This window comes from Homalodisca vitripennis, chromosome 5 (assembly GCF_021130785.1).
Source record: "Homalodisca vitripennis isolate AUS2020 chromosome 5, UT_GWSS_2.1, whole genome shotgun sequence".
Taxonomy (NCBI): domain Eukaryota; kingdom Metazoa; phylum Arthropoda; class Insecta; order Hemiptera; family Cicadellidae; genus Homalodisca; species Homalodisca vitripennis.
Window position 1 is genome coordinate 52,111,316 of NC_060211.1, and position 27,809 is coordinate 52,139,124.

The 27,809-nt window shown below is 38.0% G+C and overlaps 1 protein-coding gene across 3 annotated transcripts in view; it reads left to right on the plus strand.

Annotated features, from left to right (window-relative positions):
- Window positions 1–27,809, plus strand: part of LOC124362180 (histone demethylase UTY) — a 135,379-nt gene that overhangs the window by 88,659 nt on the left and 18,911 nt on the right. For all 3 annotated transcript variants that reach the window (XM_046816444.1, XM_046816443.1, XM_046816445.1), the window contains 8 exons: window positions 19,039–19,214; window positions 21,224–21,352; window positions 23,633–23,858; window positions 24,560–24,660; window positions 24,949–25,165; window positions 26,122–26,278; window positions 26,398–26,475; window positions 27,194–27,493. In XM_046816444.1, coding sequence (XP_046672400.1) covers window positions 19,039–19,214; window positions 21,224–21,352; window positions 23,633–23,858; window positions 24,560–24,660; window positions 24,949–25,165; window positions 26,122–26,278; window positions 26,398–26,475; window positions 27,194–27,493 — 1,384 coding nt within the window. The remainder of the gene's footprint in view (window positions 1–19,038; window positions 19,215–21,223; window positions 21,353–23,632; window positions 23,859–24,559; window positions 24,661–24,948; window positions 25,166–26,121; window positions 26,279–26,397; window positions 26,476–27,193; window positions 27,494–27,809) is intronic.

The window sequence follows — 27,809 nt, forward strand, 5'->3', positions numbered from 1 at the left end:
AATTGCTTATTGTTTCCGTCAGTGAACTGTAGGCAGTAGGTGTGCTCATTCATGTCTGCAGAATTCTTAAAATGTGTTAACTATTTATAATATCGTTTCATTTGCGTTAAAGATTTTTTATGTTCTGGAAATATTTTTACTTTCCCAACATTGGATAGTCAAACGCTGAACATGAAGCGCTAAGCCACCTTGTTTTAATCCTTAGAATGACTCTTTCGAAAATAGTAATATAAGCAATAAATCTGATACTAAACAAGTTTGGTGTATGTATTACTTTACATTGTTTTAGAATTTTCCATAAATACGTTTAATGTAGGCTACTAACAAGCAAGGTTATTTGGATAGGTAGAGTAGTTTAATAATTAACAAATCCTTAAAATATACAATTGAAAATTACGGATTTTGGTCGTGGAAGTTTTTTAATTACTAAAACACTTGGATAGTGCAATGTATACCATTTTAAACATAAGTTTTCACAAGTTTAGAAAAAATTAGCTTTGTTGTAAGAGATCTGCACCGATATGTTATAAATGCATAGTAATTAAACACGATATTCAAGACGTATGTAATTAAGTTAATGGTTCAGCAATTTTCGTAAAAGATTTCCTTTATTTAAAAAAAATAGTCGTTTTTTTTCAATACATTCTTTTCATATATATCGTTATAAATTGAGTTTGTAATAAAACCTTATTGGCAAAATAAGGTATAAAATCCAAATGTATTAAGGAAATTAATCGTTTAAAGCCGGCCTGAATACAGAAATATGCCCCTGTTTTATTTAAAGCTGTTTTATGTAACCAGGTTACGTATAATAATCTCCGCCCGTTACTGGCTATATCGGTCTTCCAGAAGCCAATCGCGTTGCACTGCTCAGTTAACCTCTGCACGTGCGCCCTCAATGCTGCACAGATTAACCTTTGTTTTTGTCCCAGCGGAATTGGCATCTCTAGACTTATTAATTGTTCTTTACAAACGTCAATTTGGCCACTAAATCGGCTTTGTTTTTAGGTTTTCCAATCTAAATTTACTTTTTTGATTTGCTAAGTTATAAGTTAATTCCTGACTTTTCGTTTAATATTTGTTAAGGAGCATATCAGTGTTGCAGCATAACATTTTCCCTTAATCCTGGAACAGCGTTAATAGTTAAAATAAAATAAATACTCTTGGGATATAAAGTGACAGTCCAGTGAAGATTACGATAACTGATGAAATTTTTGTTTATTAATATTGAACATAAATGTATGTATAGACTATTTATTTTTAAGGGTTATAAAATATGTAAATAATGCTCGGTATTGATTTTGATTCCAAAACTCAACACGATTTCCACTCATTTAAAATTCTCTTAAAATTATATTCCGAGATATTATATTCCATTAGTTGAGAGTTGAAAGTGGAGCGCCGCCCACCACTGCCGTAACGTGACAGGCCGGTTCACATGCGGTCTACAACAGCTGTCAACGGACAGACAGCAAGGCGCGAGTGGCCGCTTGTGAACTCGGCTCGCCGATAGGTCACACAACTCTAGTGGCTCGCGGCGCTGTGGGCGGGGTATCACTCTCAACACTCGATGAATGGACTTTTCTTGGTGTGTATTGGAGGGTTTTTGGATCATCATCTATTTTGTCAATGTACAGTTAAGAAAGTATGGTTTTGGCACGAGAGCAAGATCGACTGTAGTTTTGGCGGGCTTGTCTTGTTTATGGCCATTTCTTCTTCATTTCATTTTCCAACACCAGGGAAAGGAGCGATTAAACTCACACATTGTATGTGCAGGACGTTAGTAAAATCCGTATGTGTTATCCTCAACACTTGTGAGATCCTGGATAGCCCAGTGGCCGGCAAAATACGGCTTGTAATTGATATTGACAACAACGCTTCACGTTCACTGTTGTGCGAATGGTGTCCCCTAACCATATCCCACAACTCCTGTGACCAAATCCCCAATACTCGGCCAAGTCCGGTTATATTGTATAGGTATAGGTTATATTGTAATAGTTTCAGCACAATTTAATTGTGTCTATTTGGGATTGAAGCTGATAAAATGTGGAGTGCTGACATTGCGTGCACGTATATCCATACTAGGCCGGAGATTCGGCAACAACGCGGGACATGCAGGAGAGTGCCGCACTTCCTACCCCCACCCACACCTCACCCCACACCCACACCAGTAGGGGCGGTGTGTTGTGATCTACCTCCCTCCCCCCCCTTAATCATTCCAACTTCCCAGTTCCCACCATATAGCTGTGCTCGGTGACGCGGAACTAGTGGCCGGACGAACAGCTTCATCACAATTTATCTCTTCTCGTGCGCCGTTTTCACTGTTCCTGGAGCTTCACATTTAATCAAATTCCGTGCCCTGACTGTTGAATTACTGCCTGCCGGGATGTGTTTATGCAGGAGTCTTTGACCTCTTGACGCAAAATTAAGTCGATGTTCATTGTGCCAAGCTTTCATTGGAACTATATAAGTTGAAATTCCTGTTTTGAATGGTACGAGCACGTAAAACCTGATTGATAGAACAGGTTCTTACAGAGCATCGTCACATTTATAAATCTGCATATCTGGCGCTGGATTTAAAATGTAAGATTTCGCACACGGAAATTATTGTATTGTGTACAGAGCTTACAATACTTTAGATTCTCTGTGTAAAATAAAATATTTAGTACAATTGAATAAAGATTTTAGCACGTACTTCCGACAATCATTCTATATTCATATATGAAAACAACGTGGCACTAAATATCTTCAGTGCCGCCAACACTATTTTAATTCTAACATTGCTGTCATGTGACCTTTTGACCCCAAAATAAATAGTGTTATTCTTATATAGACTACCAAAGTTAGTGTCATAAGGACTTCTCTATCAACAGATATCGCAAAATTCCGTTACACTTAATTTTATTGATATCTTTATGAAACATTATGTAAAGTACATGTATAGGTTTTAGTTTTCCGTGGTATATGTCAAAATTGTACATCGTCTTTTGACAAGTTGGAACTTCGTCGTATAAAGCTGAATGTCCCGTGGGCACAGTTAGGAAATATGTTGTTCGTATTGCACAGTTGGTTGCGCGGCGATGATTACTGTTGAGGGAAATGCAACTCAACATTGACCTACTTCCGACTGTGACTGACTCTCCATTACATCATCATCCAACTGCAGCTGCATGGGAGTTGTGGTAACCATATCTTACTGCCTTCGGCTTTCTGTGTGTGTTTTAATCTCCCATTGCACAGTTGGTAGTGTAACGATTGTGATGACAATGACTGTGTTGAGGGAAATGCAACTCAACATTGACCTACTTCCGACTATTACTGACTCTCCATTACATCATCATCCAACTGCAGCTGCATGGGAGTTGTGGTAACCATATCTTACTGCCTTCGGCTTTCTGTGTGTGTTTTAATCTCCCATTGCACAGTTGGTAGTGTAACGATTGTGATGGCAATGACGGTGTTGAGGGAAATGCAACTCAACATTGACCTACTTCCGACTGTGACTGACTCTCCATTACATCATCATCCAACTGCAGCTGCATGGGAGTTGTGGTAACCATATCTTACTGCCTTCGGCGTTCTGTGTGTGTTTTAATCTCCCATTGCACAGTTGGTAGTGTAACGATTGTGATGACAATGACGGTGTTGAGGGAAATGCAACTCAACATTGACCTACTTCCGACTGTGACTGACTCTCCGTTACATCATCATTCAACTGCAGCTGCATGGGAGTTGTGTTTTAACCATATCTTACTGCCTTCGGCTTTCTGTGTGTGTTTTAATCTCCCATTGCACAGTTGGTAGTGTAACGATTGTGATGGCAATGACGGTGTTGAGGGAAATGCAACTCAACATTGACCTACTTCCGACTGTGACTGACTCTCCATTACATCATCATCCAACTGCAGCTGCATGGGAGTTGTGTTAACCATATCTTACTGCCTTCGGCTTTCTGTGTGTGTTTTAATCTCCCATTGCACAGTTGGTAGTGTAACGATTGTGATGGCAATGACGGTGTTGAGATAAATGCAACTCAACATTGACCTACTTCCGACTATTACTGACTCTCCATTACATCATCATCCAACTGCAGCTGCATGGGAGCTGTGTGGCAACCATATTTTACTGTAGTCGGCTCTGTGTGTGATTTATTCTTTCATTGATTGGCCTGTTGGAGATCGGTGATGGCAATGACGTTGATGGAAATATCAACATTGACCTACTTCCGTCTGTTAGGAACATTTTTTCTCAAATAACTAAATAAGCAGCTAGTTATTAAGGTACGGGATGAAAATCCAACATGTTTAACGGGGTTTCTATACATTTTGGCGTGGTTTAGAGATCCATAAACTTTTTATTTTTAATCAATATTTGTTTTCTAACAATTGTCTTTGTTCAGAATATTAATATTATTAAACTTTAGTCTTTTTCCTTCAATAATGATCTACAGCATTTTTGTAAAACTAGTATCTTGAGCATTTTTACCAATGTTGGAGAAATAAATGTACATCTTTCCTATCGTTATGAGGATAACCATTAAGACACTATCTTCAGTAATGAATTTGGATTAGCTCTGGTTTTGCCTAAGTCTGGTCCAAAAACAAATTTTTAAATATTATTATTTTTACAATTATATTTATTTTATTTTTATGAATTTCAAATGTTGATAGATGGTTTTACTTCGCAAGATTATGTAAGCATTGAGGAACAAAACATAATATGTTTATCTTAATTACTGATCATATGACAGGAAAGTGACATTGTTGTCAACATTTGAAAGATATTTAGACTTACTAACATTATATGCAGTGATACGATCAGTGTCATTGAATAACGATGTTGTCATCCTTTTAAAGATATTTTGTCCTCCTGGCATTAATCCAACAGATTTTAAAATAAAAGTATTTGTCTATATAACACGTGCAGGTAGATATGCGTAAAACAAATTTTTTTTGCGTCCACGATCCATTTGGTTTCTTTTTTTTTTATTTGGATGCCTTGAACTAATATTACTGGAGCTAACGGTCGGCCGGCATCACCAATGTGCTCTCAGGATCGATACAGGAGAGGATCCCCTGGTGGTATCGCGCGTGGCGTGCGTGCGTGCATGTGGAGGGTGCAGGGAAGTATCAGTCGAGCTGATAACATACGGTTGGTCTAGGTGTCGTTGGACTATCGATTCATAGGCGTTTATTAAATCATACATATTATTCGCATTAATTTCGTGCTATCTGGCAACAGGCTACTTGTCTGATCTCCATTAACCTCTTTTGTGATTTCATAACAATAATCATATCTCGTTACACACATCGTCATGTTACTTATTCAGTTAGTCTTTTTTTAACTTTTCAACATACTGATGTCATGGAGTATCGAAGGACGCGACAGAACGTAACGAAAGAGTTTTCGCACAAACGGACGGCTCTGAAATCAGTTGAGAGTTCTCTCTTGGACCAATTTCCAAGTCTTTAGGATCACAAAGAGGAACATAAATACGGATGTACTTTTCTTCGACCTTCTGGTCCGGAAATTAAAAGCGTTCTTTTCGTGGACGAAGAGGGATTTAAGTACCACGCTTCAGGTATCTTGAACCATTTTATGGAGATTTAATGCAGAGACGGATAGACAGTGAGACGATTTTTAAGAAGGACCGGTCGAATCCTTAATAATGGTTGGATGTAAGAAAGATTGAGCCGAGCCTGATAATATAAAAACCGTGCTATCTTCATTAACTGCATTAACTCAAACTATACAAATACAAACACGTTTGTTCACCAATGAATTTACATACAGGATTATCCAATAATTCACACTGATAAAATATAAGACTGTTGAATTGTAGGTGTACATATGTTGACTCAACAAGGAAATTTTTGTCTTCCCGTGTATTATGAATCACTTGGATCCAGGTAGGAAAAACTTCTCAATACTAAGGTTTGGTGCAAACATGTCCCACTAGCCTGTAAGTGCAGGAGGAGACGTTACGTCATGTTATCTTTGTTATCTGGCGGCGCGACAGCGACTGTACCGTGTGGCGTGACCTTGGCCTAGTGCGCTAGATGCACCCCGCTGCGCCTGCACCGTGCTGCCATCTGTGCGACTGTGACACGCCTACTGTGTACTGTCTCTCCTGACGCGTCACCGTTGCAACAACATCTGTCTTTACTTACCTTGCTCAAATTGTTGATTAGATGTTTATAGCGTTTGATTTACGAGTTGCGAGATCTTGAAACCAATTCAGAATTAATGGTAGATGGTTCAGATTCGTTGTTGGGGTTCTACATGTGGAATACAGAAATTTTCATTTTAGGAACAGGCTGTTGTAATATTACCTCAAGTTTCCTCTACCTCCCGTAAGAACAATTATTTTCGCCCTTATTTTCAATCGTAGCGTTATGGCAGATTTCTCATTTTAAACATTTAAATTTATATGCATCCAAAAGATTTTTCTTTAATTTTCTAAAGTGTATATCTTTTTAATGTTTAAATGATGAAATACAGACATATGCGTTTTGAATGGCCCATGAAATACCGAAAAAGCTCTGAAAGTGCCCCAACTTGAACAAGCATTGTTGAGTTTTTAGCTGTTAGGCTTTCGTCATCTGTTGGCTGAAAATGTTCTCCACTGCGAGGCTGAAATATAATTTTTGAAACTTGTGAGGGAAGTGTCGTCGCGGCGGAAACTTGATAACGTGGGCGACTTGTTGAATTATTCACAAACAATAAACGTCACGTAACTTATTGTTGCCTCAGTGGGTTTTGCATTTATGGATGACTATTGTTGAATGTAGTCTGGTGAGGCTGCTGTGGAAATGTTTATGTTTAACTCTATTAGTCTAAATGGAGAATGTCCAAAGTTACGTGCATTTTATTATTTATTATTTTGTGTGATCTAATTGAGTGGGCTTGTGCCATTCACTTACCTTTAGATGTGAAGAGCAAGCTGTTACGGCTGACTGATTGAAACAACCTCTAATGCCTAATGTGCCTCTAATGTCGGCTGTGTTAAGCACTGCCGATATTGCAAGAAAGTTTGTTTCAGTTCCGAGGGCGTAGTATCCATTGGCGATAGTGAGTTTAGTTCATGTATCTATGGAATGTTATTTTGGAACATTATTTGATAAAACAAAAAGTATTTTGAAGGTTATGAACGTAAAAAAGGAATGTTGTGATGCTAAAATTACGTAATGGTGGTTAAAATGAACTAAAAACATAAAAATAAAATTGTTTTAATACATTTTTAGTAAAACCGTAAGAATCCGATTAAAAGTAAAGTCAGGACGACCGTTTTAAATTAGCATTGGATATACGGGAGTACAATCAGGAAAGTCGAGGGGTACTGCGCCCTCTTAAGAGCTGGCTGTACTAACGGTCATCTTGATTGAAGAAGTATGGGAGATGGTACAATTAATACTCATCCAAATGCTTTTGGGCTTTTCCGATAGTTTTTCAGTTATTCAGAAACAATTCTCAGACATTTTAGTACTTCGTTGTTTAAGTATGTACACACTGTACAAAACACGAAAAAGGGTTTAAATGCGTATTAATATTTCTAAACTGAGTCACCTCCCCCTACGATTAAAAATTAAATAGGGTGTAAAAATGCTTGGGGTTTTAACATTGTTCTTATGGTGGGGGGCCTCAAGGTCATTTCACAACAGCTGACTCTTATTCGTGTATATTGTCAACAATAAAATCTGCTGCACAGTTTAAGGAATCCTCCCCCCGCCTTTATCTTGCGATTGGCAAGTAGACGATGTTCCGTTGTGCGGTCCAATGGGATACAGTTAGCCCGGGAGACGCAGACAGACAGATGGTAGCAGACTACGTGCGTGCGTGTCGCGGCACCATGGCGGCTCTGACCAGCTTGGGGCAGGTCAACTCAACCCTATCAAGGGACACGTATTATTTAAAGGCTTTCATGTTCACACACAAAAGCCCGGCCCCTCTACCAGCACCGGCCGTGCTCGCGCCATTCACCGTAACGTCCCGGCCGGTATTCTCTCTCTCTCTCTCTCTCTCTCTCTCTCTCTCTCTCTCTCTCTCTCTCTCTCTCTCTCTCTCTCTCGCAATGTCACATACAATATTGTATTTCGTTCGTTATTAAATGTGCGAAAAGACATTTCAAACCTTGAAGCAGTTGTAAATTTGTCCAAGAAGACTCGGTCTTTCAATGGTTATTAAGCAATCTTCAGTCGATACCTTTTAAATGACAGTCTGTGATGTTAAATACCTTCATAGGGGTTGAAATAATAAATATATTAATAATAATGATACATGACGTAATTGCAGTGGAAATGATTGATTATATGCGAGTATAGATTTACGCTCTATTTTACCTCTCGCTTAGTTCAGCTTCGTGACGAAGTGGATAGATTTCAATCTTCGAAACGTTGTGTTATACCTTTTGTAACATGTAACGATGGCAAATGTCCGAAATCCTGTTATCCTTTCCAATCTTTCATCATCAATAATAAACTTTGACAATAAAGGTCTGACATGTGTTACTGGTACAGATTGACTCCTGCAATCTGGAGTACACGTTGGTCTGAAGAAATTTATTGATTCATTGATTTTAACAGAGTAACAAAGTCAACACATTTTTCTAGGAATTTACTCCCAAATGAGCATCAGCCTGTGTGTAGGGAAAACAGTCTGCACTAAAGTTATTTACACAAAAAAATCTTAAAATATTTAAGGGAATGAATTAACGTTATGAACAAATGAATTAATTATTTCTAAAAAATCCATAAAAATGGTGTCAGATTTCAGATGCTGCAATAAGCGAAAGGTGAAAGAAATGTAGCTTAACTCAATATTCTACTAAATATTAGCAATTGCAAGCAATAGAACTCTGTTACTTTCTAAGAGGGTGGATGATTCTGGACAAGGAGTTTGAAAGGCGTTTTTCACGAATTGACATTTCCCAGACATGATATAGAGAGGAGTCAGGAGATTCCGTGACGTGGCCAGTGGAGAGCCCTCTTGGAAAACAAGCCAATTAGGCGGGAAACTCCAGCGGAAAAGTGGGCCCTCATTTTCCTACATAGGTGGCTTTTCTGACGTCTTTGTCAATACCTTGTGACTCTCTCCTTTCATTCCTTTACTTTGTGTTGGCCTCTGGAACCAAGAGCAGGTGAGCGTGCATATCCTTTCCATCGTGTAAACTATAGGTGCTCAGTGCTTCTCATTAAACCCATTTTAAATATTACACCACGTATTGTTGCTAATGAGTTAGGGTAATATACATTTGTTTTTTATTGTGCTAAATGCAATGCAGATCTTTATTGTTTAAATTAATACAGTGTGTTGCAAGAAACCCTCTTTTCTAATTCTCACTATTAAGTGTAGATGTTTAGTTTCAGTTTTATGTTCAAAATTTATCTTGAATGGGGATTGACCGAAATAGTGAGTCTTTATAAATATTTACACCTTGTCTGATATTTATGTGACGCTTTTATTGATTATTCCTATTTACCACTGCAGTTTCCTTTTCATTCATCACGTGTATAGTTTTTTGTGAATAATAATAATAATTTCATTGCTTTCGAACATGTACATGTTATATCAATTGTCAAGCAATAAAATAGGCTACAATTTTGGATTCATACATGACATCTAGGTTACTTTCATACATATAGTTTGTCCATCCATCCTACTGCTCACCCAGTCGAATATTCCACTCTTGCACCAGCGTCAGTCAGCCAATCATGTGGTTACCCAAACATGTGCCATGAACTAGACTGTACTGTAAAAAGCTTCTGAGATCAATGCGGTATTCAGACGAGTTTTAAATGCCTTAGACATTGTGGCACTTTTTTCAAATTTGGCAGTTCCTTAAAAAACTGAGCCTCTGTCTGAAAAGACAAACGCTCATGTTCTACCGTCCTGTGTCTCCCAGTTCAGTAGTTGTCCCTGCCTGAAGAGTATATATCACTACCTCTGATTGCATTTTGATCTGAAAAACAGAGACGTCTCTAGAATGTAGAGGCAGGGTAATGTCAACAGTTCCAGATTTCTGAATGCCGGTCTGCACCACTGTCTCAATTGTAGTTTTGGAATTGTTCGAACGGCTTTTTTCTGGAGCCGAATATATCAACTTCGGGTTTTCTGCCCGGGTGTTCAGGGGCGTTAGTGTGTAGCTCCAGATAACGTAGGTGATCTATATAGATAGAAACCGAAGAGGCGGATGATGGCTTACGTTGTGGAGCGACGCGGGCGGGTAGCACGTGCCATGCCGGCGGGTGTCGCAGGTGGTGGGTCGGTGGATGTAGGCTAACCACCAGCCAGGTGACGACCACCTGCAGGTACCGAGCTACACCTGACCGTGTACTCCACCTGCTTCTGGGGTACATTCTGGTCGAACGTTATTTTTCGCGAACTTGTTCGTTCTTCAAAGATTTCCATCCAGAACAAGGATTAGAGTACGCATTTTAATAGTGGTAATGTTGAAATAGCCACACATGTTCTTGGCACAGAACATTTCTTCGCTCTTCGAAGTCATATAGTTCGTTGAGTGAAAGTCGGACCATAGATAACTGTACCTAACCAAGATCATTTTATGTTCATTACTTTCTTGCTATCGACAAAGTTCGACTACAATGTTTTAGGAATATAACGAACTGGAATTCATTTTCCGTCTTCTATTCACAGCTTGGTATTAGCCAGGGGCATACCTAGGTCTTATCTTTGTAGGGCTGGGGTGTGTGAATGTCATTGAAGAGCATACCACCCCGGGGTATAGAATAAATTAGATAAGGCTATTTCAAAGTCCAAAATTTCCTGCTCAAACCCTCTTCTTAGTTACGCCAGTGATAGCTACTTTTGTGTGGATACCAATTCAACTTGTAACTTATGGTAGGCTACGCATTTACTGTACTTTAATTAGCTTGTGGGATTTCCTACGGTAAAACAAGTTGACAAAGGATTTAGATTGGAAGAATGACGAAAGTCAGGGTTTTTGGAGGGAGTTTGGATACCCTCGGACTCCAATCGACTTGGCAATATTTCAAGTAGCCACTATAATATGCAGGTGGCCGTGTCAGTAGCAGGTGTGGTGGCGGCGATTGTCCGGACAGCCTCTTGTCTCGCTCGCAAGTTATTACCCGCTTCTAGTCGCGGCGAGGGCGGCCACCTGTTAGTGGGATGTGTTAAATGAATTACACATTATACTAATGCGTTCATGTAAGTACGAGTCACGTGATTCTGGCACCGATAACGTGTCCCCTAGCTCCGTGTAATGTGCATGTGCAACGTATGTGATACACGGGGCTCTGCACGACATGTCCTACTTCTCCGTCGTGCATAGTTCGCTCTCTGTTGTTGGGTGGAATCAGCTATTACAAACCACTCTGATATACACCAATATGGAGACTCTTAATACCTTCAATGAATGCGATGGACAACTACATCGAACTAGAGTGACAGTTATCTACGTTTTCGTTCTTCGGCAAATCTTTTCTGTTCTTTTCAAAAAATTGTGATATATAAATTAACTGATGTTTCTCTCGTTTACGTTATTTCTTGAGACAATTTTGTATAGCAGAAAAAGAATTTTTAGTTACATTTATAACACCGGAAATTCTTGTCCATAAGTCTACTAAAACTTGCAGAATGTGGCCTACGGTTTTTTTAGCTTGTGTTTTAAGAGTTCAGTTATGAGAAGGTTTTCATCCCGACAGTACTATCAATGTGTGAGAGAACGATATATTAACTGCACATGTAAAACTCCTGCAGTACAGGCAGCTGTAATGGAGAGAATCTAATAACACATATCGACAAAACCACCTCCACATTATTGCGCGTTTTTCAGATTCAGTTTTATGTGCAAAAATTAGCAGTTCACAGAGCGCTGACCGAAGCTGGCGGCCATGAAACTAATTTACATTTCCAGACTCACTGTGCGTGTAATAGCGGTCATAATACTCGTACAATGTGAGGTAAGCTGGGGTCTCTACTACCGATGAGTTGGCTGCCTGTAGTTCACATGTCACGGTGTACAGCACCGGTCACCGGTCGGTAGTCATGGCATTTCCGGAATCGTGACCGCAAGGCCAGTGATGCCAACTACAAACTTTGATTGTTTGGTTGCAAAAGAGATAAACCATTAAATGCTATAGATTGAGGCACGGAAAAGGAGCGCTTAAACTGATCTTTGTGGCGTGAGAAGTTCACGTTGTAAATGTTTGAGCGAACACAATCGAAGTTACCTAGTGCAGCGCATCTGTGGTACATCTCGTCCGTATAAATAATTTATCCTTCGTGCAGTTAGTACCATTAAAGGTATTATCTTTTAACTAAGCATTTACTTAGTACGAGTTTGCATGTTTTTTTTTTTAATTTTTACCAACATTGCGAGTATTGCTATAATAATTGACCACTATAACGCGCAATAATCAAGTAATTGTCAAGGTAAATAAGATAGTAGATAACTTGAGCAATGACACTTATATTATTATAACATACGTTTTTCTTCTAATGTATGCAATATTGCATGTATTGCATCAGGAACGGTGGGAGGTTATCTGTACCGGATGAACTTTTTACCTATGGACAAGGGACATGGATTTGATCAAAATCCTCAATTCTTTGGGCACATTTTACATTGCATACATTAGAACAAAACACATGTTATCGTAAAATAAGTGTCATTGTTAAGCGGCTGTTTTAAGGTTTTGTACAGACAATAAAAAAACTGTCTTATCTCGATGATAGGACTTCTGATCTTATCACAGTGTAGTAATTCGTTATCAATTGCATTTCTATAACTCGGAGGTTATCATGCATTTCACTAAATTTGATCAATTTTTATTTTAATAATTACGAAGAAGTCAAGAAAGCTTGAATCGTAATCAATGCGTTTTTTCAAATAACTTGTAAACTAGAAGAGATAGAAATTTTAAATTAAAAAATGTTTATATCCTCAAATTTGACATGCCACAAGATCTATGTTTTTAGTTTGAGGCATGGGCTGCAGCTTTTCGAATTTGGAAAATTTTGCATAACGGTCATTTGACATACCAAAGCTTATATTATGTTTTTTCCAATACAAAACATTGACACTTGAAGTACGAAAGTACCATAGTAAAAAAGAAAAACTCAAAATATTTCCAAGAAAATCCCTGCTATTTCGACAAGACACAATTTTCGAGATTTGAACCTGTGGCTCTTATTTTCGGTTACACCCTGTGTTTTAAATGTCACAAAAACAGTTTTGCGAAATTTTCGGTATAAGACATTTTGTAGGGTTACAGTTTTATATTATCGCTCTGTGTAAAACGGTTCAACCACAGGAGATTGCGGCCGGTTGGTCTCAAACACCCTGTATAACTTACTCATCTTAACAATCCTTGTGTTAGTGTTGTGATATCGGTTTCGATTTAAATCAAATCATTTTCAGTCACAGAAGATATAGGAAGACTTGTGTCACTTTTCTATCACCAAGTTTTGTAAACAGATTTATGTTTCTTGTGTAGCATGTGCGAAAGTATGCCAGTGTGTGGCATGTGAACTGTGTTTTGTAAATTCAAACCAACCAACGATCCCAAAACGGGCAATAGAAAAGTAACATTGGTCTTCCTGTATGTCTCCGTGACTGAAGATTTTAATTATTTTGGAAACTGGTATCACGATACTAAAACAAGGATTGTTAAGGCTAACGATGTATAAATAATCTTGCCAAGAGGCTTTCACTGAGTGTTAAGAAATAGCAGATTATGTATGTAAACTACTGAATGTAAATTTGCATTCATTTGTGACATTTATAAATTATCTCATCACATTCCCTACAATTAATTATACCAGTGCAGTTTTGTTTGGAGAGTGTATTTCCGTCCAAATGAAATCATAATCGCTCCTATCGAGCGCTATCTTTTCTCGCGATAAGGATTGACGTGCAAGAGCGTTGGCTGAGCGTAGTTGTAGAATCTGTGACTCACAGTGAGTGTGTAGCTAGGTTACGGGCTCGGGACTGTGCAGGAAGTACAAAGACGCAGTGTTGACAGTTTGCAGGCTGAGCGTAGTTGTATAATCTGTGACTCACAGTGAGTGTGTAGCTAGGTTACGGGCTCGGGACTGTGCAGGAAGTACAAAGACGCAGTGTTGACAGTTTGCAGGCTGAGCGTAGTTGTATAATCTGTGACTCACAGTGAGTGTGTAGCTAGGTTACGGGCTCGGGACTGTGCAGGAAGTACAAAGACGCAGTGTTGACAGTTTGCAGGCTGAGCGTAGTTGTATAATCTGTGACTCACAGTGAGTGTGTAGCTAGGTTACGGGCTCGGGACTGTGCAGGAAGTACAAAGACGCAGTGTTGACAGTTTGCAGGCTGAGCGTAGTTGTAGAATCTGTGACTCACAGTGAGTGTGTAGCTAGGTTACGGGCTCGGGACTGTGCAGGAAGTACAAAGACGCAGTGTTGACAGTTTGCAGGCTGAGCGTAGTTGTAGAATCTGTGACTCACAGTGAGTGTGTAGCTAGGTTACGGGCTCGGGACTGTGCAGGAAGTACAAAGACGCAGTGTTGACAGTGTTGACAGTTTGCAGGCTGAGCGTAGTTGTAGAATCTGTGACTCACAGTGAGTGTGTAGCTAGGTTACGGGCTCGGGACTGTGCAGGAAGTACAAAGACGCAGTGTTGACAGTTTGCAGGCTGAGCGTAGTTGTAGAATCTGTGACTCACAGTGAGTGTGTAGCTAGGTTACGGGCTCGGGACTGTGCAGGAAGTACAAAGACGCAGTGTTGACAGTTTGCAGGCTGAGCGTAGTTGTAGAATCTGTGGACTCACAGTGAGTGTGTAGCTAGGTTACGGGCTCGGGACTGTGCAGGAAGTACAAAGACGCAGTGTTGACAGTTTGCAGGCTGAGCGTAGTTGTAGAATCTGTGGACTCACAGTGAGTGTGTAGCTAGGTTACGGGCTCGGGACTGTGCAGGAAGTACAAAGACGCAGTGTTGACAGTTTGCAGGCTGAGCGTAGTTGTAGAATCTGTGACTCACAGTGAGTGTGTAGCTAGGTTACGGGCTCGGGACTGTGTACAAAGACGCAGTGTTGACAGTTTGCAGGCTGAGCGTAGTTGTAGAATCTGTGACTCACAGTGAGTGTGTAGCTAGGTTACGGGCTCGGGACTGTGCAGGAAGTACAAAGACGCAGTGTTGACAGTTTGCAGCCAGTTAATGTTTATTACACACAGCGTGTTGTGGGGAGGGGTGGGTGGGGGGTAATCTCTTGCCACCCCTCCATCTCCCTCTCACAGCCTCTACGTCACGTAAACCATTACCGCTCCCCTCCCCTCCTCTCTTCTCACACGTGGCTCTGCACCAACCCTTCCATTTCACCATCATGACGTTATAACTCCCATTTGTGTAATGTCCTTCCGCCATTGTTGATTGAAACTCGCTTTAGGCTCCTTTCAGAGGGATCGCATGGAGGCTTATGACACCAATATTTTTGAGCCTGCTGTAGATAATGACCTTGAGTTTTTTCCCATAAAAACACTGATAAACTTCTGCAGTTTTACGCCATTATTTTAGAAGTAGAATTATGGGAACTATCTCATTTTAAATATATAATCAATACGCATCCAAAGAAACGCATTTTTTCAAACTTGTTTATTATTCAGAAAAAGTCTAACTTTGTTGTACGTTATCGTTTAAATATTCAAAACTTTATTTATACGTACTTTACAACAACAAACTAAAATGAGACATATCCCATAACGCTATGATCAAAAATAAATGCGTAAAACTGCATGAGGTTTAACATTGTTTTTATGGGGGGGGGGAGGGAATCAAGGTCGTTTGACTACAGCCAGCTCACAGACCTAATGGGTGCAGGTTTGACATTCATGCGGCATTTTATGCGCTGATGCGGAAAAAGTATAATTTCAAGATTACTGCAAGTAATAAATAGGTTTTGCAACAGAATTGGGCAATCTAACAAGCTTTACTGCAATGGACATGTAAAGTAGTCTAATATTTTGAAAATATGAAATAAAAACATTATCTGATTCTACACATAACGTAGTTACGGTGGGAAGGGTTGATAAGTGTGAATGTTGAGTTTAGTTCCAGTTTACCTTCCTCCTCGTGCAGCATCTGGTGTCACATACTTGACTCCTGGAATCTGGAGTCATGTTCGTCTAAAGAGATCCAAAAAAGCCGATGACGAAGAAGCTCAAAATGAGCTCTTTACATAGATTGATATTAATTAAAGACACTTAGACTACAAAATATAGTGTAATTTGGGTGAAGATATATTATCGTTTCTCATCAAGTGCACTTAGTGTCGGGATTTCTCTGTGGTTTACTCTGATGAGAGCAGACGACTACTATACTTAGTTTGTGATCTCACCCTTGCAGTACTTGAAAGCTTTGGATGGTATGCACAATTTAAATATTCCATTTTATTTTCGTATTGCTATACAGTTTCACGTAATATGCGACCGCTTTCATAAACTGTTATTATATCATAACGTCATATTTACATCTTTTCAAACCCAACCACTGATCAAATTACATTTATAAATTGATCAAATTGGTGACCATTGATAACAACTCCTAATGTGATGAAAGTTCTCCTGTGACTGCTAGAACAACTTTTGCTGATTAGTTAAGTCCTCAACCGGACAAATATCAACAGCCGTGTAAGAAACTAATATAGTCGACTTGTTGCACTTGGTTTCGATTTTATTTTTCAAACAGAAGTTTACAAGAATTCTGCTTAAAATATATTTTGTGCGATTTCCCATTATTGTTTTTACTTGTTTAGTGAAAGAATAGCAAATCGACAAAAGGGTGTGATTCGGATTTCCGCTCTTTTGAACAACCGATCGGTCAAATTTGAACGGGTCATAATCGAACGAGTTATCACGTGTACTCCTAGTCTGTACCAGTGTTTTAGCCGAACACGGTGCTCAGTGTCTTACGGTCCAATGCGCCTGTAGGTGACCTGTTTGGACGGAAAAGTACAAAAAACGATCGCCCGTGATAGTAGCTTACACGTAAGCTGTGGCGCGACAACGACAGGTGGACCACTCACCGATACTAAAACGACAAATCATTAGGATCCTGAGTATACATACGCTTGTAAAAAGTTTAAAAGCTAACTCTCGTTTCCCGTGTGTTTTCGTCAATCGGTTCGTCATCGAAACGACACGTGTAACGCACATCTGCGTTCTCCCAGATGCTTACCAAAAGACACTTGCTGTAACCTTACACAATTTTAGTTAACATTAGTGGAGAAGTAGTATAGTCATACATCGTACTAGCGGACTACAGCACACGACATGTGTAACGCACATTTGTGTGTTCTCCCAGATGCTTACCAAAAGACACTTGCTGTAACCTTACACAATTTTAGTTAACATTAGTGGAGAAGTAGTATACACATCGTACTAGCGGACTACAGCACACGACACGGTCTCCAGACCGAGAGGCGCGGCGGTAACCTCGCAGTGACGTAGCCGGAAGTGACGTCCTCTACCCCTCCTCCCCTCCACACCCCGCGGGACGCCGTAGCGTAGTGCAACGACCTGCACATTCCATTCTTTTGACGCAGTATTCATTCACTTCGCGGGCCCGCCGCTGCCAGGGCCGTGTGATTTGGCAAAACGACCTTCACCGGTTGCGAATATAACGTAGTCGCCAAACCGGTGCACTGATTGCGGTATTTCCAGTAATGAATGGCCGCTTGGACCGCACAACACACGGTCTTATCTTCCAGATAAATCGGGTGCAATGATGAGGTGCTGGTGGGATAATTGTAATAATTAATTATGATTCGGCCAGATTCCGAGTTCGGCCAGCGATCCACGCTGTTATCGTGGAGAACGTTGCCAAACCAAGTGTTGGGACGATAGCGGAAACTTCATCGTATTACAAAGGATTGCAAAATGTGGTCAGTGGTAAGAAAAAACCGGGACTATCAGAAGTCGATGACTAGATTTCCCACTTCCGGCCGGCTGACTCAGTTCCCGGTAATGTTAAATCTCGTCACTGCCAACTAATCGCTCGTACACATCCGTTTTCTGGGAACACTCCCGCCAAAACGCCGACTTTCATTCATCCATTGCTTACGCCGATCACGATCTCGTACTATACCAGCGATGAATGAGTCAGTATGAATGTGTCCGTCAGGCTCTACAGTCGGTAGCTTGCCTCCTGGCTTTCTCTGAACCGAAGTAGGTACATTGTGTTGTGTACGTTTATACGTTTTACGTCCTTACGTGTCTTACAACTAACATAGTCCTACATTTAACACTTTGGTTTGTTAAAATACCAGAGTTTCTTGAGTGTCAAGTCTCAAAAACAATAGTTTTACATTAACAAATTGTAAAAGTTCATATTATGTATCTAATTATCATCTATAAATGTTACTATTTCTGTATTTTAAGGAAAAAGTTCCAACTTATTGAATGTCATTATTTCATTAAGCCATATAATAGGGTTCAAACCATGCAAACCACTTCATTGCTCTGGATGTATTGAACTGCATAGGCACCCGATCTTACACCGCTGAACTTTTTCTTTTGAGTTTCCTAAAAACCTAGTGTAGGAGACACCTGTACATAGTGTATAAACTCTCATTGCATACGTTGTAGCTGCAGCAGCTGAAATGGGAGAAAACCCTTAACTTTTTCAAGGCTCAGCTTTGCATAGACATAAACTGGAGAAATTTTGAAAATTTGCTGTAATAGTTATTTGTTTACTTTATTGTTTACATTATGTAGTTCTTTTATTTGTTCTTACAAAGGAAATAAAGTTATGTTTCAACAGCTTTACGTTTTTATCAAGCCGAATATCAAGGGACACTACTTGTTGCAGGCGTATCACAAGTTCTCAATTTTCTCAGAAGAAACGGAACATTTGCAACCCCATGTGTATTTTAAAAAAAAGTTAATATTCATATCCTCTATCAATTTTGGAAAAAATGTACACTTATCAGAACCACTCTGTATCCAGCAGCCTACTTGTGTTAAGCATTAAGCAAAACTTATATGAAAATGGGTGTTATTACACAATTGTAATGTTCTGCTTTATCTGTTGCAGGGCAATCAAGGCGTTCCAGCAAGTGCTGTATGTAGAACCAAGCTACTCACGAGCCAATGAGGTCCACCTGCGGCTAGGGTTGATGTTTAAAGTTAACAACGACTGGGAGTCTGCGCTTAAACACCTCCAGCTATCTCTGATAGACACCAGTCCTAGCACTTTCTCTAAACTAGAAAGTAAGTTGTGCTTGTTATAGACATATCTGTTCCGTAGACCTCCAAAATGATTCAATTAAACAAATTGGAACATTACAAGGCAGGTAGAGCACTAAGGAAGAGTAGATACCGCTCAGTTAGTACTGATCATATCTCATACCACTTGTCTCTCAGATGGCTCCAGCTTGCTTATATTATGGGCCTGAAATTAAACTGTGTTTTAGAATAGAAGGTTATGTCTAATTCAACAATATTTTATTTTAGAAATTAGATGTTATTGTCTAGATGGTAATTAATTTTGATACTATTATCTGATAATACTAATATACTAAAGATGAATTAAAATTAGTATTTTATATATATATATATATATATATATATATATATATATTTATATATATATATATATATATATTTATATATATATATATATATATATTTATATATATATATATATATATATATATAATTATTATGCTATTAGCTTGCTTTCAGTTAAGAATGGATCATATTGTAATGCTGTAAATAAGAAATGCTGATCTCAATATAGATGGATACATGTGTCGCGATGCTGCTGCTCAGGCTTGGTCTGCCTTATCCAAAATTTTGATTATCGGAAATAGGATGTTTCCCATCAACTTAGAATAGTCATGTTCCTAGTATAGTTTATAATTTATATAGATTTTCTTATGGGAATTTCTCCAGTAATTTGAGGTACACCATCAAAATGGATTTCAGAGATCAATTATTTGTATGTCACATCCTGTAATGGATGGATATAAAACTAGAATTCGTCTGGGTTTAATTGACCTAAGGTTGTGGGAGGGAGCGGAGATGTAAGAGATCTGATGAAAGTGTCTGCAGTGCTAAGATAGAGTAAGCAATGAATAGTAAATGGATGCTTCAAGAAAATCATTATAGACTGACATTAAAATTCATTAACTTTAATTTCTAATCAGCTTGAACTGAGCAACGTCAGTGAATGACATTGTAATTAGTTTAAAAAAAACTGTCAAAAATTTCAAGATAATAATAAATTTATAACTTTATATATATATATATATATATATATATATATTCAAGTTTGTAACCATTTAAACCTAGCAATAATAAAAGCTCTCCTAAACATGATTTTCATAAATCAAAGATTTTTTACTTACTAAGACTTACTTTTTGTACCCTATCTAACCATTTTTAATCACCAGTAGGGAGCTTGCCACTTAAGCTAGTATACATTTTGGCATTTACATGATTTTGACAGTGCAGTTAATTTTTATTGCTATTCATGTGATTTTCAGTGCTACTAACCTATACTGTTATAGGAGAAGTAGAATATGTTATGATTGATATCACCAGTAAATAATGAATCATCAAAACTAGAAATACACAGAATATTCTCTGATATTAAAACAAAGAAGACAAATTTGAACCCAACCTGGACGGAGCAGACGAATTGTTAACAGGATTTTTCCGGACATTTGCCATTAAATGTCCGGAAAAATCCTGTTTCCTTCACAATCCTTCCATCCTCAAAAATAACCTTCAGACAAAGAATTGTTAACAATGACTGATAATGATGAGTAAATCAGTCGCATTCCCGCAATCAGTTCAAAGAAATACAATAAATCATAGCAAATATAATTGTCCAAACAAGCGTAGAAACAATTGTTGTAGCTTGTGATACAGCTATTTGAATACCTATTTTACGACTTAAAACAAATGAATATGAGTATTTTATGAGTCAATAATATTCTTGAGTAGTTTTACCACAGGCTTCAATCGTTTTCACAAAAATTTCAAATAGATAAGAAGTTATATTGCAAAGAGTTAGCTAACAAAATGTGAACATACTATCAGAATTTTATTTTCTAAAATATACTTATATAAAAAGTTATTTTTTATATTTTTTTAATGTTTTAAATGTTTTTAGTGTTTTATATTATACTTAAATATGTTTTTTTTATAATTTTTTTATTCCATCTGATTGAATTACTTATTTTGATTAAAATGACTATTATCTGTTGTTACAGTTAAGTTCCACATTGCCCACCTGTATGAGGTCCAAGGGAAGTATAAGGCTGCCAAGGACAACTACGAGCAGCTGCTCAAGGATAAAGAGCTGCCCACTCACCTCAAGGCTGACATCTGTAGGCAGCTAGGTCTGAGTGACATCATGTAATATATTAAATACTGTAATGTGTGAGTGCTGTATCCGGCAGAATAGTGGTTCTCCAAAGCCAACATAGCAGTGGTTCTCCATAGCCAACAGAACAGTGATTCCCCGTAGTCAACAGAACAGTGGTTCTCCGTAACCAACAGAATAGTGGTTCTCCGTAGCCAACAGAATAGTAGTTCTCCGTAGCCAACATAGTAGTGGTTCTCCATAGCCAACAGAACAGTGATTCCCCTTAGTCAACAGAACAGTGGTTCTCCGTAACCAACAGAATAGTGGTTCTCCGTAGCCAACAGAATAGTAGTTCTCCGTAGCCAACAGAATAGTGGTTCTCCGTAGCCAACAGAATAGTGGTTCTCCGTAGTGAACAGAATAGTGGTTCTCCGTAGCCAACAGAATAGTGGTTCTCCGTAGCCAACAGAATAGTGGTTCTCCAGTGGTTTACAGAGTATTTCTAGATAGATATCAGTGAATAATGATAGGTTCCAAATGATTCTTATTAATTATTGTTGGGGGAAAACTACCGTACTTCATTTTTTCCGTCACAAACGGATAATGTAAAAAAGGGCAATTTAGTTAATAAGTGAAAAAGGACAGAGAACAGAATACATGGATTAGGCCTGGAACCCACAATAACATTTCTTGCAATTGATATAAATTGATAAAACTGATATAATATTTGATGATGATGAAATTGGCAATACAAATGATATCCTTGCAGAGTGAGGTCAGTGGAATTGGTTCAATAAACATATCTTAATGTTTCAATTTGGATGAAAATGTCAAGTTCCACAAATATAACTTGAGTCTGATAAATGTCAAATACCATACTGAATGGTATAATGGAATTCCAAAAGTTAAAACCAAACTTACATAGAATTATGAGTTATACAACAGTCGCCCAAGTAGTCTGAGGAAAATATTACTTTGAATGCAAGTATGCACACTGGGAGTGCACAAGTAACTACATCTGAACATATGATTGAGTGCTCAGTATGTGTGCACTCTTACAATTTGTGTACGTCAATTCAACACACAGATCGGTTGGATGAATGTTGTATAGCAGAAAATTTAATGTGAGTGCCTAACCTAAGGTTGCTGGAATTGCGGGAGTAAGGCCACGCAGTGGTCTGGTGACCCCTATGACTTTACTCTACAGTTTCCAAGCAGGGTATTTCCTTGTCTAGAACTTCACGTATGGATAAAATGATTAATATTGTCATTGAATGATTTTGAAGACATTTGGCATGTCATCTCCTGAAAGACATGATCATTAACTTTACTGTTTGTTGGGTTCCAGGCCATGAAGTGATCATTAGAAATAAGAGGTCTGATGCTTCGACTCATTGCTTGGGCTCAGTATCAAATGTAACAGACCTACTGGTTTGTGGATTCAAATGTGTAGTCTTAAGAGAGATCTCGAACAGGATGTACACAGCACACTAGAAGATGGAGAGTGTCGTCAGGCTTACAGCGTATGAGCTTCTCTTCATGAGCAAATGTTACCTTCTTGAATAGCGAAGGTGTTGCATATCCTAAGGAAATGTCGCCGTAGAATGTGTATTTCCAGGGACAATGCATTTTGTAGATTATATTGAGCAAGATGAAACCGTATTATACTTCTTTTGACTATTTTGAGCCAAGGGCTGTTTTACAATCTTTGGCAATTTGGACAAGAGTGCTAAAATTATTCAGGAAGACCTGGCCACTTGTTTTTTATCAGTTTGTCAGGCGGCTGAAACCATAAACTGCTAGGCCTTCATTTATAATTTCCAGTGTGTGTGAATGACCCATAGTGCTTAAGTGCTTGGTATTAAGAAAACAAGAAGACAAACATCAGTTCACTTGAATTTGCGTGATTTATAATTTGTATTTTTAGATAACATTAATAATGTTCTTTTACATCAGGATTCATGGACATTTTCTATTGTTATGAATGACAAACATCTGAAATATGTTGCAACTTGTAACAATGGCAAATGTCTATTACCTTGAGATTCTTTTAATTCATGTAATACCAATAAGAAAATTTTACTTTCAACTAGGTAAATTTTTTATAAGTGAATAATTTCTCTTTTGTATAGAGTTGTGAAGCAGTGATTGGCGAAATAATTATTAATTAAGATTTTTTCATTCATAATATGTCCATTTTAATTATAAACATTGGATATTGTACTCAAGTTTATGTATAATAAAATTACTACCTAAGATTAGTAGAATGCTATCTTGAGACAATGTCGGTAATTTTGAAGTATCTGTTTTCCAGGATGGATGTACCACTGTGTTGAGACTCTAGGGGAGAAGAGCTCCAGGGAGAACCTTGCCATTCACTGTCTGCAGAGGTCTATAGAGGCCGACCCCAAGAGTGGACAATCGCTCTATCTGCTCGGGCGTTGCTACGCTAGTGTAGGCAAAGTCCACGACGCCTTCATCGCTTACCGCAATTCAGTTGAGAAATCCGAGGGAAATGCAGACACGTGGTGTTCAATTGGGTAAGTACCATCTGCACAGGATTGTATAGTATTCTGCTTGATCTCTCCATATCTTTGTTAAGAGGAAAATTTGTATGTAAACTTTAATAAAACAACCTTTTAAATTCCATTTCTTTCTTTATAAAAAGTAATTTAGTGCTACTAACATGTTTACCTGGACTCCATGGGCTTTAAATCATAACCCACCCTCAGTATGTTTGTGAACTAATTACTAAAATATAGTATTAACTTCCTTACAAGAAAATTTTTATTTTGTATGCTGGGATCTGATTTTTAAGAGTTGTTTGCCTGCACTATCATTTTGTATAACTTTAGAATCTGTTCCCACACTATAATTGGTGAAAGCATGTTTTAATGAATCATAGATAAGAGGATGGGGGATGTTCCTCTCTCCCTGTACAGTTTTCATGAGGTATATTAGCTATTAATTTAATTGTTCTCAATATTGGACAAATGAAACGTTTGCTACAACTATTTAATCTATATCATTGTTATTGTTTGTCAATATTGATTACATATATTAATATAACTCAGTTTTTAAAATATTGCAGAATTTGAAGAATAATTCAAATACTCCAAATTTAAATAAATTGCAAAATAATAGTACCATAACAGAAAACACATTTGAATTAATGTTTTTCAAGCCTACATCTGTGCGGTCCAGCTAGACAAGAGTTGTAAAGTAAGATATTGTGTTGCAGTGTGCTGTATCAACAGCAGAACCAGCCCATGGATGCTCTGCAGGCCTACATCTGTGCAGTCCAGCTAGACAAGAGTCATTCGGCCGCCTGGACCAATCTAGGTAACATCTCAATTGTAGATCATACCCTGGAAGTTTTACGTTATAAAAATCAAATATTTTATCAGAAAGTTTAGTATATATATATATATATATATATATATATATATATATATATATATATATATATATATATATATATATTTAAATCAAGTTCTCTCCAAGTACAAAATGTTGGTGAGATATGTAGTCAGTTCAAAAGTTTTTTCTTATGTTTTTGCTGGATTTAGACCATATTATCAACAGATGAAACAGAGTCGGTGAAGTAATTGAGGACAAAATGTGTGACAGGAATCCTGTACGAAAGCTGCAATCAGCCACGTGACGCTTATGCCTGTTATGTGAATGCTACCCGCGGAGGAGACAGTGCCAACAACAACGTGCCCTCAGTCAGCACTTCTGTGTCTCCGCGTGCCACACAAGTGGGCATGAACCCCAACCTCAGCCAGAGGATCAAGTTTCTGCAGACCCACCTAGGAAACGCTCCGATGCCCAGCATTACCAGCAAGTATGACCACAATCGTAACTCGTGTATTATTTATCTTCAGTCTCATCCATTTTTAATTTTTTTTTAATAATTTCCACGTAGATAATTATTAATCTGTATATTTTAGAACTATTTCATTCTGCTATAAATTTTATAATCCAATAGTTCTTTTCTTTTAGAACATAACTGATATGCCCTATCTCCTTTTCATCTAATTCTTTACCATGTTTTCTTTTATAGTTATAATTTGTGATTTTCTTGAGAGTAGATTTAAGGACAAACTTTTTTATGAAATGGTGTTTAATATTAGAAAATTTGTATCATTTTACATTATTACCCATTGTGTCTTAATTATCATAAGAGTACAGAGAAGAATTCTTTAATTATATTGTTTTGTGGTGAAACTCTTGATACTTAGCTGTGTGCTAGATGGTGTGATGGCAGAAATTATTCCATAGCCCATACACAATTTACTCGCAGCAGTCCTTTATTGCGCCCGTTGATAAAATTAAACATATTTTTATGTATTGTTGATACATTTCTGAAATGAATAAATTTGAACGTATAGGAAATCATAATATTTTACTCGCATTTATCAATAGCGAACAAAAAAACACAAGAACGACCACCAAACCTAGCTGAGATTATCCAAACATGTTTTAGCGAAAATGCCAAGAAATAAAACTGTAATTGCTAAACTCAGAACAGAGGACATACACACACTGTGCCTTTCACCCACAATAGGTTACATGTGCCCTATCATATTTTTATTGTATTCCACCTTTTATAATATTTGTACCAATGTTTATGTAATGAGCATGAATTATTTAAACACTGATGATTATTTAAAATCATAGATCACTATAAAGATTTAATCCAAGTAAACTATGAACTGAATTCATTGATTATATTCAGGTAGATTATTTATATTCATTATAGTAATTTGTTACTGAGCACTTAACTGTGTATTTGTTCAGACGGCGGCAGTTGCCATCCATTGAGGAGGCATGGAATCTGCCGATATCTGCGGAGATGTCATCCCGGCAACAACAACAGCAACAACAACAGAATAACAACAACACCAACCAACAACGGAATGGCCAGCAACAGGGATATCACCAGAAGAGTTTACAGGTACTTTAATTTAATTTAACTTTAATTTCAGCCACATTATTGCATATGAGTATATTTTAATGGATAACAAAATTGTGTTGACCAAGATTTTTTCTAACAAATGTGTACTATTGTTACAGCACCAAGTGTCTCCGCAAGGTCCTCCTCCGCCCTACCCTGTACAGCAACAGCAAGTCGCACCACCCAAGAGGTTCAAGGTCAGTTAGCTCAAGGAATTTCATTAGAACTTAACAGTAAAAAAGCTAGAAGAGCACTTTTGGTTATAACCGTCCTGAGTTATGAAATTTCAATTCAATCTTTAGTCCTAAAGTGTCATAGAATATGTTATTTAAAGTTTTCTCAACTTATAACAGAAGGAAACCACTGATAATATTAATTAATAATATCTAAACTTGAATGGAGTACAGATTTTGGTTTATCGATAATTATACAAATGTGTTCTTGATGTGTTATGACCAGGAGATGTCACAGGCTCTTATTGCAACTCATTTTCTCAGTAATAGGAGGTGGGCCCAGAAAAGTTATAGAGTTGCATAACATAGCCTTTAAGTTAGCGAACATCATCCATCCTTCATACACTAAGGTTATAGCTTCCCCAAAACACTTTAAAAATGTTTTAAAATATTTAACCTCAAAGGTTTTGTACAGTTTTGAATGGTTAGCTTATTGATCAATGAGAATATACTTTGGTGGATTGAAAAGTTAGATTCTTTTTATTGTTGTTACATGTTTATAGCCTAGTATATTGAGCCTATAGAATGTTTTGCAAGGTTCATTGGTACTTGTATTAAGTGAGTGTTTTACATAATCTAATTTTTTTTCTGATGCTTGTCAAGCTATGTAATTATACAACAATAAAAATATATTATTATCGAAGTTAACCTAATACCAAGCGGCTGTTGTGCGATGTTACAGACGGAGACACCAGAGGTGGCAAGCAGGATTGCACCTCATGTCCAGCCCACTGCCAGCCCCGCCCCTCCTGCCCCCTCCCCAACCCCTAACTTCTACCTGAACCAGCAACAGCTGCAGATGCTCCAGGTGTTGCAGCAGAATGCAGCCAATCTGAACCCCTCACAGCAGTCTGTGCTCCAATCACTACAACACCAGTACAGGCTGATGCAGCAACACCAGTTGAGGCTACAGCAGCAGAGAGCGCGGCAGCAGCAGCCTGGAAGCTATCAGCCCTCCGTCATCAAGTCCTACCCGCAGCAGGTATGCTACTATGTCTCAGAGAGTAAAAACGGAATTCCGTTGTAGAAAAGTTATTTAATGTAACTTGTTAAAATGTATTCCAAAAGATAGCCAAATAAATAACGTTGCATTTACTCTGTCATTCACTAAGGAGGAGCACAATATTTTTTTTATGCTAGTGAAAAACAGATGTTTTTCCCTGATATAAGTGACAGATAAATAGCAGAGATTTTAGGAACTACCTAAAGTTTTCACAATTATAGTTTCTAGTGGGAGTAAATCTATTTTACATGCTACAGTTTATCAACGTTTTTCTTTCTAATGATGGTCTATTAAT